This window comes from Varroa jacobsoni, unplaced genomic scaffold (genome assembly GCF_002532875.2).
Source record: "Varroa jacobsoni isolate VJ856 unplaced genomic scaffold, vjacob_1.0 scaffold_901, whole genome shotgun sequence".
Taxonomy (NCBI): Eukaryota; Metazoa; Arthropoda; class Arachnida; order Mesostigmata; family Varroidae; genus Varroa; species Varroa jacobsoni.
In genome coordinates this window covers 80142-99852 of record NW_019213803.1, presented here as the reverse complement: position 1 = coordinate 99852, position 19711 = coordinate 80142, and the positions used below count along the sequence as shown (strand labels likewise).

General features: G+C 40.9%; 1 protein-coding gene across 1 annotated transcript in view; it reads left to right on the top strand.

Annotated features, from left to right (window-relative positions):
* LOC111264812 (acetylcholinesterase-1) overlaps positions 1-19565 on the top strand; it is a 24057-nt gene extending 4492 nt beyond the window's left edge. The window contains exons 3-11 of the mRNA XM_022840985.2: positions 1396-1741; positions 7474-7713; positions 8009-8150; positions 11535-11684; positions 11878-12024; positions 12270-12413; positions 14880-15054; positions 17439-17624; positions 18743-19565. Of these exons, the coding sequence (XP_022696720.1) occupies positions 1396-1741; positions 7474-7713; positions 8009-8150; positions 11535-11684; positions 11878-12024; positions 12270-12413; positions 14880-15054; positions 17439-17624; positions 18743-18920 (1708 nt within the window). The 3' untranslated portion in view covers positions 18921-19565. The remainder of the gene's footprint in view (positions 1-1395; positions 1742-7473; positions 7714-8008; positions 8151-11534; positions 11685-11877; positions 12025-12269; positions 12414-14879; positions 15055-17438; positions 17625-18742) is intronic.
* The last annotated feature ends 146 nt before the right edge of the window (positions 19566-19711 follow it).

Genomic DNA, 19711 nt, shown 5'->3' with positions numbered 1-19711 from the left:
TGTCTGGCAGGAAAGAAAAATAAGCTTACAGTTAAGACGTATGTGCAAATATGATATGTACGGTAACAGTTATTAATATAGGCCAATAAATGCACTTATGGCTATCGTTATCATTGAACAGGTCTATGATTGTTCGATGAGGACATTGTAGCGGGGGCTGCTTTGTCACAAAACTAACAGAGGCTGAAAGTGGTCACCATTGTTACTCATCTACTCATACTGAAGTCCGCCAGAAACAATCAGATATATACTAGCCCCATCTAGCCTCACTACTGATTTCCTGAGATGCATCCGCAGTGAACGCCTTCGTCTCATTAATAAATCTCCACCTTCGCGCGAAAACATGACTTTGTACGACAACCCAAATGTAGGAAATTGAGGTGAGGTCTGGCGACCACAAAAGCCTCTTCTCTAGACTCTGCATGGCCGGGTCGTCCTGAATTCAACCTTAAGTGCCAATTTTCTTAAACCCTTTTTTCCCTACTGGATAACTCTACCGACATCGATGTACATTACAAGTATACAGCGATGTACCGAGAGGAAAATTATGCAGAAAACATCCACTGAGCATGATTGTTCACAGCTGTGAGATGAGACGGGGCGCCGGATTCGAAAGAATATAGAATATATGCGCGAGCACGCATCGATTCAAACTGAAAAAAACGTTAAAACCTGCTACTTACGTGTCCGTCAGCCATACATGTGCTCATGTATCTTTTGATCGTGTATTAACCCAGCTCTTGTTGCATCTGTTTTTTCTTTCAGGACCGACTCTAATTGCAACCTTATTGAACAAACTAAACTATATGTACGTAAACGAATTGTTTCAAAGGGCCAATAATACGAACAAAATTGACACCATTTATAAAGCATTTATACGAACGTCACCGTGTAGTGTGGTACCACTTATATCAAATGATAAACAATTAGGATTTCTGCATGTGTTTTTTTCTATAGACAAACCTATCTGTTTCTACTTTGGCTCTTATGTGTGCGTTATCATAACTTTAAACGTAGTTATTATGCTGCTTGAACCTTGTCTGCAGGCCCGCTTATCTCGAAGGTGTATGATTGCCTTTGGCGACCCAACCCCGCTCTCCTCCAATATCTGTTTGCACACGCAATTTCGGTTGGAATAGAGGAAACGCTACTCTAAGATTTGTAAACATCCTTTTAAATCTAATCGATACATCTGCATTTATTTGATGCTTGGGCATAATTCTGGACCGTTGTTTTACTACTGCACCTCGACTAATCGTTACGGTATTTGCTGACGTATTACGTTCGACTAAGCTTGACATGCCCAATTAAGAAACCATAGAAAAATGCCCTACGCTACATGTTCTAATAATACTTTCTTTCGTTCGTTCGTCTTTTTACTTTTTCCGTCTAAAGGCAAGAAGATATTTCACTTTACGCATCCGGGAATCCGCCATTTGTAAAAACGCGACTAGGAGGAATCTATGGGATTCGAAAGGAATATCTAGGCCGTTATGTTGATGCCTTTCTGGGTATACCATATGCGCAACCGCCGCTCGGTCCACTTCGGCTCAAGGCGCCTGAACCCATATATGCTTGGGAGACTCCAATAAACGCCACTGAATTTGGGCCTGCCTGCAGACAGTGGAGTGACGCATGGCCAATCCATTTGACCCGGGGCGCAAGCTCTTGTTCCGAAGACTGCCTCTATTTAAATGTTTGGACACCTTCGGAAAAGAGTGACAAGAAACGACCCGTCATGGTGAGTGGTAAAAAAACATTTTGCACTACATTCTAAGCAAGATTACTTCACGATGAACGGCTTCAAACGATGATACTATTATAGTTTTCTATGGCACTCCAACTACGCTTAGATCAACAAGCAGATCTGTTATGGATTTTTCGGGAATAACGACCACGGTTCTCGATACCCTATTCATGTGTTCACCTCTCACGGATCATTTACAGTATCAATAGATCTTGTTTCTTGAATTCTATTGTATTCTTCTCTGTTGAATTTTATTGTACTCGTTTTACAGCTGCGCTCATCGTCTCGCCATGTCCATTTTTAATGTAACAGGCGCGCTGTTTATGTGCGTAAGTGTTCAGATAACGTGACATACGTTGCATAACAAGTCAAAATGTTTTTTTAGTATGGTGTCAGTAACGACGAGCTATTTTTTTTTTTATTTGTGTTTGAGCGTATCAGGGTTCATCGCGCGCGGATTTGAACAGCGGTGTCGTAAGCTTAGCCAAGCGTTTGACCTAAAAACAATATCCAAAGTAAAAATCCCATGTTTCGACTACTACCTTATGCTTAGTCGCTAGATAATTTACATATTTGCACATAAGACGCTTCGTGATGGAGAGATCGTAGCGTCTCTTGTCCTATACGCATATTATTCTGAACTAATGATTCGTAGTTTATACGTGAACTCCCAGGGCCTGTTTCTTTTTCGGCAGTATCAAGGTCAGAAAGCATCTCTCAATGGCTATCTTTTTTAACGTGAGCACAAACACGTAACGTATGTACGGAAAACGTATAATGACCGTCTGCCGTCTGGAGCACTAGACGACCTATTGCTATAAATTATTCATACATACACTGTTTTCATACTGTAGGTAGAAACCATGGGAAAATTACAACGTTCGAACAAAGAGCTCAGGGCCTATATCTCGCAGCCAGATCCAGCCAATTCGCTATGCAGCTACGGTCGACGCTCTCCATTGTATAAATATTTTGTCATAAGGTCGCATAGAATTACGAATCAGCACCGGTCCAATACCGACTCCGAGAATGGAGTATAAAACACGGCATGTTGGTCTGGCCGAATTCGAGTAATTTTAGACGAGATATATACTTCAACATGTCTGGCAGAGATTCTGCCCTAGCAGTATAACCTGAAAGTGTATTCTTATCGAAAATAGATAGGATAAGGTTCTTCGTTTATAGACAAACATTTTTAACAGAGGCCGCAGTTACGTGGCGACATAAGTGAGTCATGCTTGTATTATAGGCTTATTTAACACTTATCCAACACTTAATATGCACTATTATGAGAATACTTTAACTTCTCGTTTTCCACATTGTACAGAAAAAGTTCCATAAAAACTGGCAATCCTTCGCTTCATTGATTTATTATGAATTTTCAAAGAATGGGTTATCTCGGCCTACCTTGCAAGTGAGAAGGACAGTCATGACATCATTTGCCTTTACTTAGCATACGAACAAAATGTTTACGCAGCAAACGTTTAGCGAAGGGGCATACTGCTAGGACACAGGCTCGGAAAAAATTTCAGCCGCTACCAGAAATAGCGTATGTAACAGGAAAAAACGCGATCTGTTTTTTTTTTTTTAATTCTTATGTGTTTACGTCTCTTTTTCTTGCCATTTCTTGTGGTGCATTGCAAAAGTGTACTCGGGTTAGAAGAAAAATTATTAAACAAGCGTTCATAATAAATAATTACATATTCTGAAGGTAAGACACGTGCATCGTAATGGCTACGCGATCGAATTAAGCCGGGTTATTCGCAGGGGACTGACTGCCTACCCGATGTCTGTATTCCAAAAACGGGCAAGGCTACCGATTTACGTTTGCTGATCGTCTCGGTTTCATCGATTAATCTGTATGATTTTCCAGTTACGCAGATCTGCTATATGTGAACATAGATACAAAATATATGCCAGTAGCAGATCCCTTTGACGCTATAGAAAGTGAACCTGAACTGAACTTCTCTGTGGGGGACGACAGTTACCGGGATCAATTTGCTGATTGGTTTGCTGGTGCCTGGCAGGCTCATTGAATTGACCCAAATTGCCTTCAGTTTGATAGTGAGCCATGACTATGCGGCCTTCCGAAGGATCCCAACGTTGAAATTGACATACTCGCCGTGTACTATACAAGAGTCTAATGCCTTCAGGCTAGGTACGGGTAAATTGAGCATCCGCGAACAACAAACGTCTACGGAACGCACGAGCGATCCCGTGTGTTAACAAATGGGCAATATTCACTGGTGTCAGACTCGTTGAAATATTTAAGCGTGTCGTAGCGTTGCTACCAATCACATAAACCGTGAACACGTCAAAGAAAGTCAGATAAAATCCAAGTAACCCACGATCATGATGGAGAAATTCAGTAGAAATACAAATACCGTGGCCGAGGATAATATATCTCGTGTATGGTTACAGATGGTGCTCTACTGGTCGCAATGTACAATGCCCTAGATTCAAATCTTTTGTTTTCGTGCATAGTCATTGCCATTTACCAGTTACATGAGACGGTCATTAGGTCATCTTGTTTCGACACACGGCTAGTTCTTATAACAGTGTGTAGCATTGCCGCCTCCGCGTGTGATCTGCTCAAAATGGTTTCTACTGCACCATTTACGACAAGCCAGTGAGACTAGTAAGAGACTGAACGTATTATTAGTAATTACAGTTATGCAGCAAGAACTTCCCGACCGCCTTCTCCAAGTTAATAGGTAATATCGATAGCTATATAGGTTAAATCCACCGATTCGTCCAAGACGCATTGAAGAAAATCGTACCTGTCTAGGCTGGAATCCTGACAAGTCAGCATAAACGATATCAGGGCCCTGCTTTTGGTTGAATTGATTTAAGCAGGCCGAGCGCAGTCAGGGATTGCTCCTTATGGAGCTATTCGGCATCGAGAACAGGTGGAAATATGAGTTTCTCTAATGCTCGTGTTATTTCTTTGAATTGGAGGTTCCAATATATGCATGAATGCTTAGGCGTGAAACGAAGGCCCCAGTGGAGAGCTGCGTAAAAATACAAAAAACATAAAAGTCAAAGGAATCAAACAGAGCGATAGGATTGGACAATGAAGAGAAACACTAAAGGGTCGAGAGATATAAAACAAATCGTTACCTATTGGGTTTTATTTTCCTCAGACATCATACAGTATATATATATTATGGCCTGATTTGGCGGCTCAACGAGCATTTAGCATTAGCAGAGGTGTTCGACCTATTCATTGCGCGTTGCAATAGTAGATTCGTGCTCGAGAAGTACTCACTAAGCGTTCGCAGAATCGGTGACCATCTGCAACAGCTGCGACTGATTCGAGCAGGGCTTGCCCAAAGGAAAGCTTCGATTTTATTTGAAGTCAAATCTGTAACGTATAGAATGAAGCTTTTACTTTACGGCTAGCCTCACCTGTTTTGTCCCACGACTCACGCAGGGGCCAAAACTCATTCTAGTGGCAGTTCTGTAAATATATCCTGTGATTTTGCAAAGTTTTTAAACAAACCAGCAATTGGATAATGACCAAAATTTCCAAAGGTCTTTTAAGGTGCAGGGCTTACCTTAAAATTACGCCAAAACATTTGGTGCGATTCAATTTGAGGTCGTAAACTTGTGGCGAGGCTTCGCTCATGATGCAACAGGGAAAATTCGTATACGTCATAATGCAGCAAGCTCAAAATGCCAAGCTATCCAAAATCTCACAATGATTCCAATTCGACATTTTGCTCCGTAAAATTTCTTACTCCGTTGTCTATAAAGAGGATCACGAAGTTTGTCAAATTGTATCGTTTTTATTAGGGTTCACGCTTCCTCTTACTGGGGTTTCGCGATTTCACTGAAATATCTAAAAACTCGACCCAATCTCCACTGGCATGTGAAAGCGATTAAAAATATTTAGACATGCGTGTGAGTGTTCATGATATTAACCCTCTGCTGTCACTCTATTACAATTCACACTATTTTATAACACTTATCGTTTGCACAATGACATTGGAGGAATATTTTGAGATTTGTGTTAAGGCCACACGCCTGCTGTTTCCACGGGCCTGAGCTGAGTGCACACTTTTCGGCTGGAGTCCAAATATTCGAGAGGTGAGAACCCAAGCAGGCGATGTGCAGATTCTATATATTGCTACGCTAGTATCTGAAGAGAAACCATACGTTTTCTAACAAGATGACGTAACGGCTCATATGAGTAAATTGGCACACATCTAATTACCTAAAGCACGTTCTGAGATGAGCACGGATGATTATTGCTATGGAATGCTATTATATTCAACGGGAATCCAACATGTCTAAACATGATCATGTCAGGTTACTTATTCGTGTTACCAAATCAACGTTTGCAGGACTACAATGGAAGCGTTTGACGTCGCCCTGTAAGCGGTCTACAACCCAAACTGAACCTGTATTATCTGCGAATGGAGTAAACATGTTAATCAGGGATAGCACTTCCAGGACACGTTGAAAAATTAACTTCCTTTATTCAGACAATGGTTCAATTTTTGTGCCACATTCGGTATAGATATGTGCACTCATTCCTGAAGAGTTTAGACTCTTATATGCCAAAGCGTTATTATTAAATCTAACTTTTAACCTAAACAATTGTTGCCATCCTCTTTTGAATTTCAAAAGAGACTTTTACTTGCGAAGATCAGCTACATCATTCATTTCCTCATTTTTCCTTTGTGCCACCCATGTTCGCCTTCGTCATTGATTCAATCGCTGCATCACAAATAGAAGCTTCTTGCGCTCGGATTGACTATATCGGCCATTCGGATCGGCGTATTTCACCTGCCTTAGCACGCGATGTTTGTCCTATACGCGACTTTATCTATTTGATCGCAATTTTTGTTCTGATATCGTTATTGATCAGAATTTGCCAGCTAAATCCTATCCAGCTAAATATCTTGCTTATATACACAGCCACAACGGGACAAATGCTCGGCACAATGTGTCTCATACCCTGTCCGATATCTGCCGGCCGAGACACATAAAAACGTAACTGTAATGCTACGGCCGCTGCTGCTGCTGTCGCCGCCGCCACGATTACGCAATGCTACGTTATAATACAGCTCCTTTGATGAGATCCGATATATTCTCGGAAAAAGTTTCTGTATTGATGGACGTTTCTAATCGTGTTGAAGTATGTCAGCGCTCATTTGCTCGTACTCGTTCTTCACTACAGCGAAGCTACGAACCTTCCCTTTCGAAGCTTGGTAGTAGCTGAGGATGCATCGCGTAACAGGTGCTTGCCCTCGGGTCTATCTAGGATATTTCTAGATTTTGTCCAGAGGCAAAACGAATATGATATCACAGCCACGAGAAACACGCTCCAAGTTCGATACGAGGATGCAGTCCACTAAGTAAACCAACGTAGCTTCACGTTTGTAGATACGCTAAGGGAATTACACATAAATATTGAATCACGGTGCCCTATATGATCGTCACGTAATGGTCGAGTCGTTCAAACTTTCACTAGGCATTATCAATTATAGCTTTCAGAATCTATGGTGCTTTTAGCAGGTAAGAAAAGCGTTAACCAGCGCGTTTTTTTTTTCAAAATTAATTCGTCAAATGTAATGGAAGCCAACGACGATGCATATGTAATCCAAAATGTCTCTAAGGTAACGGCACCTAAAGATCTGAGCAGTTCATCTCTGACCAACGCTGTTAGAGTTTACAAAAATAGTATTATTTCTCTCTTGTTGACTTTTGTCTATCCATAGGCTTATATTCACGGGGGCGATTTTCTGCTTGGGTCAGCGTCATGGCCAGACTATGAAGGCGGTCTGATGTCTGCTTTTGGAGACGTCATTGTGACGTCAATGAACTATCGTCTAGGCAAACTTGGCTTCCTCGACGCCAAGAGCCGCAGCGCACCCGGTAACCAAGGTCTGCTTGATCAAAATTTGGCCCTCAAATGGATCCACGACAACATCGCCGTCTTTGGCGGCGATCACGAGCAGGTAAGATGATTTCGCTCTGTATTGATTAGTCATGTGCTATTAGTAACGAGTAGAAGTATTCAAGAAAATGAAGATAACGCTACTGACAAAAGCAACGCGATGGCGTAAAGATGACGGTGCTTTGGGTAATAGTAATATTTGTATTATTACGACGAACAGAATTTACTGTTCCCGAGTTTTACCGCTGATAGCTCCGCACGATGCACCAGCGAGAGTGGCATAACAACTATTGCAACATTGGATAGATTTTAGAAATATGAAATGATAAACAAACGTGATCCCTCTTTACGTATAGATAACCCTATTTGGGAACGATGCGGGCGCGGCATCCGTCGGGTTACACATTCTCTCACCGTTGAGTGCCGGACTCTTCAAGAGAGCAATTCTCCAAAGTGGCAGCGCCTTCTGGAAGCTTAGACAAACCACGCTCGACATCGGTGAGACTTCGAATATGTCATTAGAAACAGAAAACACGCAACAAAAAAATATTGATTGTATTTTTATTGCCCCGAATATCGACTGAAGATCGCTGAAGATCTACATTCGAAGATTACGCGGCGGAGAACATTAACGAAGTAGCGTTAAACAGTGCCGATGCGATACGAGTGCGCAAATCAGACACGTAACGACCCGATCCAAGGCCGTTTTTCACAGTACCTTTTGACTATTAGCGACTATTCTATTAAACATGATGTGAATATTCTCGTCCTCTATATGGTAGAGAACCGAAATAATCGCGCCTAGTTTATATAAGCAATTCGGCAGTAAAACACTCCTACTACTTGACATATATGACGTCAGCTCATTGGCTTCCACTGGTACCTAGCACAAGATGGCTGGACTTTAAAAAAAAATGTATTTTTTTTTTTCACCTGGGGCTTTTGAGAGGACAGATAAATAGAGAGACTTGTCTAGAGTACGCGCTTTTCATGCAACACTAGCGAGAGCTTTTTTTACCCTGTGGTTTCTCTACACAAACTTGATTAGATCCAGTCAGACACAACCGAGAGCCTTCGTGTCTGATCTCAGTTATAATGATAAATTCACCGGTTATCGTTACTGCGACAAATTATTATCTATTTGATGAGATGATAGACTATATGATCTATTTGGATGAGCTATTTGTAGTGTATGTACTGCAATTGCAGTACCGTTACGTACGATACGAAAAAATTGTCAGATGAGCTTTAGGTTTCGAGGAAAGAGTCTTTCTGCAATATTCATATACATGACTAGTTGCCAGCATTGTTAGCTTAGTACATTTTTTTTTCTTTACAATTAAACCCTCTGCAATTAGCAATAGTGACATAATAGAGCTCGCCAGCGAGGTTACCAGACTGCAAAAAAACAGTAAACTCAATTAACTCCTGCTTCCATCCCTGCCTACAAGAGATTCCACAGCGTAAAAAGCTGCTGATTCTAGGAAGCCTTCAAATTCGCTGTCGTGCACTTCACCAGGTTGAGGCCATGTGACGTTCACCCCAATATCTTTAGTAACGTTACGTTTCATTTGTGTGTACTACTTTTGTTAGTCAGGTTTAAAATATTTTAGTATTTTAGATAAACATAAATCATGCAAGGAAAGAGGGGTAAAAAGAAAGGGGCGCAAGAGAAACAGGAAGATACATTGGAAAACGGCCGCAGTTATTCTCGAGAGCTTGGCCTTAGGTACCTTCATTCCGCTCTAGTGACTTCATTTCGTTGTGAAACTAAGACCTCAGTATTAGGGTATGTTGGGAGCCCATGGGCGACCCAGCTTTTAGGGGCATCACGACGAAGAAACGCCACTTATAAGCGAAAAGCGAGTCTGAAATCAATGCAATGTACAAACGAGCAAGCCACTCGTATTAAGCCTGCGACAAACGAGAACGACTGGAACAGCGGTTGAAGTGACCGAGAAACCAAGTGATAATGGGAAACGCTAACAATCGTTCTGTCAATTGTGTAAAATCACGTGTAGACAGAAAGCGTTCACAAAGGGAAGGAACACATCCGACATGGGGCCACCATAGAACAGTTGGTGACAGCTACGTTTTTGCAGGTTCATTATTATCAGCTTAGCTTTGATATAGAAGCACGGCAACGATTCCACCGGTATATTCATCAGCGTCATCGAACCCCTTTATTCCTTTTAGAAGACACGTCGCTCTTACAAGAAGGCAGTGTCGTCAGGCTTACTGATGTGCGAATCGGTCCAACTCAAAGATTAGAAATTGATGGCTGATTAAAGGTTAAATCTGAAAACTTTTCGATTGGATTAGTTTGTTTTTTAAGTAGTCTTTGGTAGGAATCGTACATAAAATATGTATCTAGATTTAGCCATATGTTCAATCACATGCAATGGTACAGTGATATGAGATATAATTATCTTTTCACGTTTGCAGCCTCGCGTAAATTGACTTAATGCAATGACATCGTGTTACAGGATATGGTGCTTAAGGTTAAATCAGACGAGAGATTGCACAGGGGCAGTACGGCCTGTTCCTCGTAGACTAACGAGAAAAGCTACACTAAGTAGGGACGTGTCGTAGCACCCGAGTCGGGCAATATGGCTTAGTATATGGCAAATTGGGTTTACGGGTCCAAGGCCATGCTTGATATCACATAGTTCTAGACCTCTTCACTCTTAATCATCTCTATTAAATACATTCGCTATTATGTCCTTTGAGGCACAGACATCGAGCATCGTCATAATGGCAATTGCGGTTCGTCGACGTTGCGACACTTCGTTCGGATACTTTTCTAACGCAAAGCTAGAGAAAACTGATTCAACCTCACCGTACCATCCAACTTAACGATCAAAGCTATAATTCCACTAGGCGCGAGACGAAGAAACAAGCTCTGATTTTTCCCAACTGTCCTAAATGTTCCTAATTGAATGCGATATTCCGGTCAAGATTGAATTTTGACGTATTTTGATTATTATTTTCCATGGTACAATTATACGAATCAATTTGAGCAAAAAAAAAAGAAAAAAAAAAAAGAACACAAAGCAATCATTTTATTTGAAAGTAGCTCGTTGTGTAATATATGTAAGCAAAATTCCTATCAGAATCAGCTGTTACAGAGTAGCTAATTTATGTGCGTTACAATAGCAATCATGTGTATAGAAAACGTGTCTTTGTGACACGTTTTCTATACATATTCCACTATGATACATTCATCTAAATAATTTTATTGGCCGTAAACTGGGTACCTCAATCATACTGCCCCGTCGCTAGGTTGTATTCGGTATACCTGCAAGTCTCCTTACAGTGTTGTTGACTGTACATACATAAAGCAGAGCCGTACATCTGTGCAGAGTGATGTTATTTTAACATTGGTTCACTACGCGCTAAACATTTACGATAGTCAAAGATGTTGCCGAAACGTGTACAAAATGTCCAAACGCCCCAATGTGCTGAGGAAATCCTCGCTGGTACAAACTAACTAACGAACGAAACACGGGAAGGCTGACGGCGCAACCTTTATCAAAAGAGACTATGGGGAGTCACTGCTTCGATACCGTCGACGACGCATAAGTGCTGCACCACTTATGTAAATAAAGAAAGTAATTAGCAATATATGAAGGCGTCATCATGGATGCGTATTACCTTTCGGAGAAGAAGGTTTTAAGTTAAAGTCATCGTAACATAATATCTTCATTTCGTAGGTTATATTAGACTGAAAAACTTGTTTGATTTTCTCACAAATGATGGGCGATTTTCAGAATATGGGCATGATATAACTCAAAATACTAGAAAACTTATATGGGTGACCACATAAAGTGTCCCTATCTTCATTCTTAATACTAATTATCGATTTTATTCATCGTCGAGTAGGACACTTCCCTTTGGGTACTCAGGGCAACGGGAAAATAACCGATTGTTCATCTTTTCCGCGCGAAAGTCGCTTTGCGAATCGGCCAATTCCACCGCACCGGGAAGGACAGACCCTAAGAAGCTTCTCCTTTGACGACGGAGTCTATAAAGGTAAGTTCGAAGCTTCTTTAATCACCACTATTAGGTTGGGTGGATAAATGAAAAGTATTCATTGTGTAAACGACAGATTATTCGAACAACCATCGGCTCTGCCACATTTTCGATGCTGTGGCTACCATTTGGACTTTTTTCTTCGTCTTCTTTCAATTATTCACTCCTGCCGTTTACACAACAACTGTAATAGGTCTGGACTACGGCGAGATTTCAGCAGCTCGCGGAGGAGAAGAGGCAGCTAATTTAATTGGGCCAACGTACGATAACGAGTTCTTGCCGCTTAACCCACATATGTCGGCTGCAATGGGCCTGTTCAACGATGTCGAAGTACTTATCGGTAAGGGGCATGTGTTCATAACATATTTATGGGGCTACTTCTTTCTGGGGCAGACCACAAACATTTTTGATTTGATAATGTGTTCAACAGCAAAATAGAACTTGGGGTGTTCCCTTGATCACTAACGGATACAGACGACACTCGGGCAGACCTCGTCAACGCACCACTGAAAAATTGTTATTAATATCCCAACATATTCCTTACAATTTAATTTCAATACCTCAGAAATGGTCTTCTCATAACAGGTTCAAATAACAATGAAGGCGCATGGGAGTTTATGAAAGCAAACCACTGGAAAAATTTCACCGACGGTGACAACTTCAAAGCCATCAACTTACTGAAGTTTATCAAAAATTTCTTCGAAGAGTTCCGCTTCCGGAACCTTATCGGTGAGTAACAATGTATTCTATGTATGTGGGATATCTTTAACTTTTGCATATGTAACCTTTAACTTAAATAGTCAAACTAAAACGTAGTCAATTTTTTTGTAGCGGCCCTTATCGTAATCCCTTCTATTCGGACGAGACTGATAGACCGAGATTATCGGACCTGATATCCAACATTTGTTAAAAAAAAAAATATTTTTAGACTAGGACAGTTTCTACCTCCTAATTTATTCGTCGGTATCATGTAAGCTGTAGCACCACCAGCTGATAACTCTACATTTTTTAGGCATTTTCCGCCAGTGAGATGTCCTTTCCGTGCTAGATAAGTGCGCAGTACTACCGACATACAAGTAGATAGCAGCGAACTCGCCAAGCGTGCCCGCACGGACCTTGTGTGAACAATCTTCTCACGAAATTTCTGTTTTGCAAGGGACCTGCAGGGCACATCTTTCAAGATGCTTGGTTCTATTCGGGCGTCTTGGACGTCGGCCAACGTTTTTTTTACCCAGTTGAGCGGCATGCGATGTCTGAGCCTTGAAGTCAGCCGTTCCATTTTTGGCTGTGGGCCATGGCCCATAGCCAAAGTTATCGCGGCGTGGCTTCCGACAAGTTTTTTACAACTATAAGTACAGTCTCGGTCGAAAAATGCCGAAAATATGGGCTAGTAGAGCAGGATCTTTACTGCACCATTTTTAACTTGTGATGGCGCCACAGACGTAGCCATCTTTCAATTTGTACCATGTCCGGGCAGCATATGAGCCTTGTCGATGTTCTCTCCCTTAGAGATCTGAATGTGCTGAACAAGCGCTGGATCACTCGAAACGAGTGAACTCTCCTTCGAAAAGAAAAGTTGCTACTGATAGTAGATGAAATACAATTATTACGAGCTATAGCGAATTTGTCCATATCAATGATCTATAAAAGCAGAAAAGGTAGCGCCATCATTGCCATTTATTGGTCGGTTATCTTCACAGCAGATCAATTACTATGGCGTGACTTTTCGCAATAAAATGGCCGTGTGAGGCCTTTGACTGCTGCCCATGAACTTCGTAAGACGAGGCTAATCGTCGGTCGAGGTCGTAATCGAGGATCTAGTTTACATTTACTTATTCAGCATTTGCTGATACAATGGAAATAGGTCTTATTTTTAGGTCCTGCAGATCTAGTTGTCTGAGCTAAACCAGACGCTGAACATCTCTCGCAGTCCAGTCCCGAAGCTTGAATTTTACACATCAGAGACGAAATACTTCACTGAATTAAAAGTTAGGAATCTTACTCTAAGTCGTATATCAACTGGAAAGGTAATGTGCTAAGAACTTCGGCATTACTCTATTGTGCAGCAATCACTAACTAACATCATTCACTATGTAAACAGTGTATTGAAAAAAGTTAGCGCAATTAACCTTTTAAAAGTTTGATTTAAGTTCCATTACTGTATCCGACTTTTCGAACTCCCTGTATAATATCGCATATAAAATACATTGCATTCATTATGGTAGCATTTTATTATGTCATGCTGCACATACGGGGTCCATTCTAACTTGCATAGATGACTCTAGAAAGAAAAATAATGATCTTTCCGTTTCTTTTCTACCAAAATAATTGTAACGGGCAAATTGGTTTACAGAAAATGAACGGAATAATAAGAACATAAATTTCTGACCTAAACCCAATATGGGCTAGACCGATATAATCATCCTGTGTACTTTGTCTTTGCAATTGCTACGAAGGCTTACTTGGGCATTTGCTATATTGAGGCAAGCTGTCACGCAATAAAGTCAACTAATCACAGCACCCTATCCAGGTCGAGCACGTAATATAGGTTATAAACGTCTATCGACGTTGGATGCATAACGTTTTTACTCAGTGAAAGCATCACTTGCACCCCATCGACAGAGAAACATCCGAAAATAACTGGATGGATTTCGGGTGCACCATAGTAATCTTGTTTAATTGTTTTTTTTGACCGTAAATCTCAACGCAGAGCTTACGGTCTAAGAAACATTTTGCTTGACTGGACTTCATGTTGGGATGAAGTAAGACCCATTCAACACCACTTTGTTCAAGTACCCAATGTTCGTATCATATCAGAATCAACTCTGTGACCAGTTTCGGCGTGAATTACTTATAACTATAAACAACTATAAAAACAACTATAAAAGTTGTGCGTCACAAAACCGACCATCATAAACGACTAGAATGTATAAAAGCATAGATAATATCACAGTAAGGTATATCGTAACGCAAACTTTTTTATTGTTCAGGATACGGTCTCCAAGAGCTTCTGCGGCACGCTAGCCTGTCAAAAATTTTCGAACCTTTTATTGTTGCGTAATACAACGCTAAAGACAATGAGAGCGTTCAAAATAAACCAGTTAGCCCTGTATATGGCGTGTTATACTAATTCTTTTCTTTGTCCCCCCAAATCAGTTATTTCCCACGGCGAACAATTTCATGCTCGATTCACAGGTGCCAAGGCAACCGAGGGTATTTACTATTACTTTGCTTCAAACCTGCGAGGCAACGATGTCCAGCACAATCGACAGTTCGCCTTTGACTTCATCGGTGATTTCGTTCACACCTGTCCGTTGACCTATTTCGCGGAGGCCCTCGCTGACCGAAATGTTTCTGTCAACTACTACAGGTACAAAATTAGGCACTTGTAAGGTAACACTTAACCCTCGGACATTTATGATAATACAAACTGCTCCAGTCGGTGATAGGATAAAAGCCGGAACCTTCCATTGGGCCTATCAATATCATCCTTCAGAGAAGAAAGAAAGAAGCTGCAGTTGAAACTAGGCCGAATGCTGTGTAATCAATCGACATAGGCTGTTTCATCGGATTGAACCTTTGTTCATCCACGACTAACGTGTACCCTTATATAACGAATTTTGTTAATGTGTTCAGTTGCCTATATTGAGGACACGAAAAGTAGTCAAAATTCCACAAAAATAGCCTCTAGTTCCCGATTAATAAATCAGATTACCGATCAAGTGTACTCAGAGATACTTCGACCATGCTATTAGTGGGAGATGCTTTGTATCCCTTTGGCGAAAGCCTAAAATGGCGATCGTCTTTGTTCCAACGAAACCATGCGTCGTTTAGTTATTCGATGCTCTTTTTGGAACTCAACCCCATCCGAGTATTCGATTTTCAAAAGTGCGCCGTTATACAGTCAAGTCTCCTCTCTGAAATCAAACTCTAGTTCCGTTATAGTATATCTGACGCAAAAATACGGATTCTCCGACCATTTTTAATATCGACCGATCTGTTTTCCTAGTGTATACCGTGCTCATTCAAATTGCATTGATTTAAATGCAGTTGGGCAACACTGAGATGGTACTGCTGATGGTTGCTGCTCCATGTATTGTTTTAGATGGCGAGACGATCCGCTAGAAGAGGCTGTAGAAAGTATAGGAGCCCCGTTAAAACGTATGTGGATACACTGAGATCTTTGACCTGTGTCAAAATGGTCCTCTATCAGAACCTCCGCCATTGAAATGCTGGTTAGTGCATGGAGGCGGCTAAGGACGGATGGCGATCTGATGATGTTCCTACTGATTCAGGGCAAATGCCCGATATGCTGAAGTTATTTTTTAAACAAAAGATACAATGAGCGAACAACCATCCGGTCCTTTTGAGGCTGTTTTTTTTTTCAAACTAGCTTGACCACTATTGTATCGTTGTTCCCTTTTCAGAGCTTCTAGACTAATGTGGTAGCAATTACACCGATCAGGTCTCATCGAAACTTATCTAATCTACTATTATCTAATAGTTGGACATTTATCTGAAGTGAACACCAGACAAACGCCAAATACATTAGCACGCTGAAGACGAATGCTCGACTTCAACTCGTGACAAATACCACAGGCTAAATTCTAGTTCCGAACATACAGAGAGATTGAAAAAAAGCTGAAGTACCTATACCCGCCTCTCTCGTATAGCGTAATATCGTCCAAAACACGGATGGAGTTTCATCCCTCCCTCCGTTTTTTTTTTTTCGTTGTAGTTTCATCCCTCCCTAAGCAAGGGAGGGATGAAACTAGAACGAGCTCGGGTTTTCAAGATTTGTTCCGTTCTTTTTTCCAACCCTATTTACATACCGCAACCCACTTCCTTGGCCATAGGCTTCCTTACATGCGGGCTACCATTAGGGGGTGTCTGCTCGAGTTGTTTACGCTTGCCGACATTGCATCTTATACTTTTTTTTTTTTTTTTCGATTCGCTAACGAAACCGTTGTGAATGCTGAGACCGGTCAACAAGAGGTCTGTATTGTTACGTTCGACGTTTACGTTGAAACAGTTTAAGTGGCGGTAACCGGCAAATAAATGCTGTATCAAAAGCAAACAATCGCGATACTCCTAATCACACATGCAAGACTCAAGCAAGCTTTTTGACAATGCCACAGTTAATTCAGTTGTGGCAAAAAAGTAGGGCAATTTTCTTGTATCTGCTACATACTAGTGTAGGTCAACATGTTGTATGTATCATATCGTCATCTCAATACCTGGTGGAGCAATAGTACCCTTATATCTCGAATTTATCAGACCGATTCATGCATTTCTCCAGCAGCTAGGTTTGCTCGCAGGCTTGTATTCAGTTGAAGCATTGCAATATAGTAAGGCGCTATCGGGGGATTTTAGAAATTGTGCTTCATAGAAGCTATCAACAATGAACGCTAGAATTGACTTTGTCGTACATGCATACACATTAGCATATATAAGCGCCTAGTGGGCCTGACTACCTCTTCGACGCTCACAGGGCCAAAGCATAAAAGGGAAATAACTCTAGGGGGCCATTAGGTAGGATACGGCGAAATGATAGTGGAACGGGAGGTGTCAAACGATGACGTAGGCAAAATGGCAGACAATGACGCTACCGAAAAACAAAACGTCTATGTTAGTATTCCTTTTTGGTGCAATCCCTATCATAAACAAAGACCCGTTAACTGTATCCTTTTAAAAGCTAGGCACCGTATTTATAGTGCCGCTTACGCTATTAAGTAATGTGTTGCTATCGCGCAGATTCGCGCACTCGTCTCAGCGTCGAACGCTACCCTCCGCTTGGCCTCTATGGGTTGGAGCAAGCCATATGGATGAGATCCCGTTTGTCTTCGGTGCACCGCTCATACAATCATCAGCATATTCGACCTCGGAGAGAGACTTGAGCGCCTCGATAATGGATGCCTGGACATCATTCGCTAAGACGGGGTGAGAGAGAACGTCAAATGTTTTATCAATCGACAAGCATAGGGTGTGAATTTTTGTAAATATATTTATAATTTTATTTTATAATTCATTTATTCGAATGTCATATCGCTCTCAAACTGGACCAAATTGGCAATACCTTTGAACAACTGTCGAAGAGAGACCTTCCTAGAGTCCTTAACCTAAAACGTAGTCGTATTTAAAAAATACTATACCAAACGTTAACGGAAAAATTAGTAAAAACTGAAAAATTACGGCGAAGTAATACTTGATCTTCATCGTTGTTGAGAATGAAGAAAGTATGCCTTTGACGCAAAATGGTCATCATCAAAAAAAAATAAAAATGTATAGGGTATACACTTTATTCTAGATGTAAGGTTCAAAGTACTACTGCTATTACACACTTCTATATAGCTAATATACTAATCAGCCGATATTTAAATTAATGCGGTCAATTTTTCGGTATTTTGAAGTCGAAATTTGGCTAGAGAGACTGCGAGGTCGAAATACGTCTGGTTCCATTTGTTACAATCGATTAGGTATAAATATAGCCAGGCTATATTTATACCTAATCGATTTTGGTCTATATAGTATCATATAAATGGTCGAAGCAATTAAAAAAAAAAAGTTATTTCATCGCATTGTAAAAATTTCCATCTAAACAAGTACACGTGATGGAAATGACGAATTTTCAAGCATGTTTATCTCCAGTGACATTTATCGGTTAATAGTAATATGTGAAAATTCTATTTATCAAAGCGTCCACTCATAAATTACCCTTAGAGCAACTTGGGTCGGCCTTCCTTGCCAAAAATTTCAGAATTAAAAACGTTTGGATTTCGGAGTATTTAGGCAACAACTTAAAATGACGTATTAAAAAATGACGGGTACAAAGGTACTGTAATGTAGTCTCAGTAGTGAAGACAAATACGTTAAACGTGCAGGGTGTCATACGGTAGCGTCTGTTTTGTACCGCTGAAGAATTGTTCTGATTCTACGGTCTTTAGCAGGAATGTGTCTCTTAGGATTACTTCAAAGGTATCGATATCCTGCACGCAACGCAAGTTCCTTGTTTAGGATCCTAGAATTACTATTTCTCACTTGGCGATTTTTGCGTTTAGGAAACCAGTAACCCCAAAGGGACAAACTTGGCCGCGCTTCTCGAGGAAGCATCCGGATTACTTGCGAATTTCGACGCAAGGATTCAGTCATCGCGATTCTCCATCCAAGGACAACTGTAACTTTTGGAGGACGTTCCACAATTTCAATATGTGGCAACATGCCAGCACAATGGATTAGTTTTATCTTTTCAAACATGTCGGGCCTAACTATCAATTACGTCTCCTTGGGCCCTGCGTGTATCGCGGAGAAACGAGTATCGGTATCAGTCTATAGGTTTCGATATTGATTTATGTCAAAGCAGCGAGGCTCATGTACTTGTGACTTCGAATTGCAAATTATTTTAAACAGATTATCAAAGGGAAATCGTCTCTCAGGAACGTATCGATGAGCTATGAAGGATGAAGTTTTGAAAAACTTTTTACACGATAGTATAATTGCATAAAGAAAATATCGCAAGTTGAAGCGGCGTCATAACACTAATTGCGTTAAATTGTTGGTATAGATAAGGCAGCCTGAAATACCCTAGCGGTCTAGATGTCCCGACTCCACCTTTCTTAAGCACTGTCGCCCGCTTAAGAGATGCGTTTAAGCGTACAATTTCAACGGTTGAAAACACGGTTGTGTTGGATACGTTTCAATGAAATTCAAGATGGGTTTATCTATTTTGTGTTACATGCGCAAGCGTAGCATAGATGGAATGCATATTCGTAACTGCCAGATTTCAATCAACCCTGCTCGTATTTTTGGGAAAAAATACCATATACGCAGTATTTATTAAGCCACAATATTTATTAATAAAAATCATAACATTGAACTAAATAAGGTGATCTTCTATTCATTAAGCTTATTTCATTCCTGCACTAGGTGCTTAAAGCCGTTCAGGTAACCACTCAGACTACGGCAGCGTGCCTCGTCGCTCGAAGAAGATTAGATACGGCAGAAACATATGAAAACGGCTAGGCTTTTCT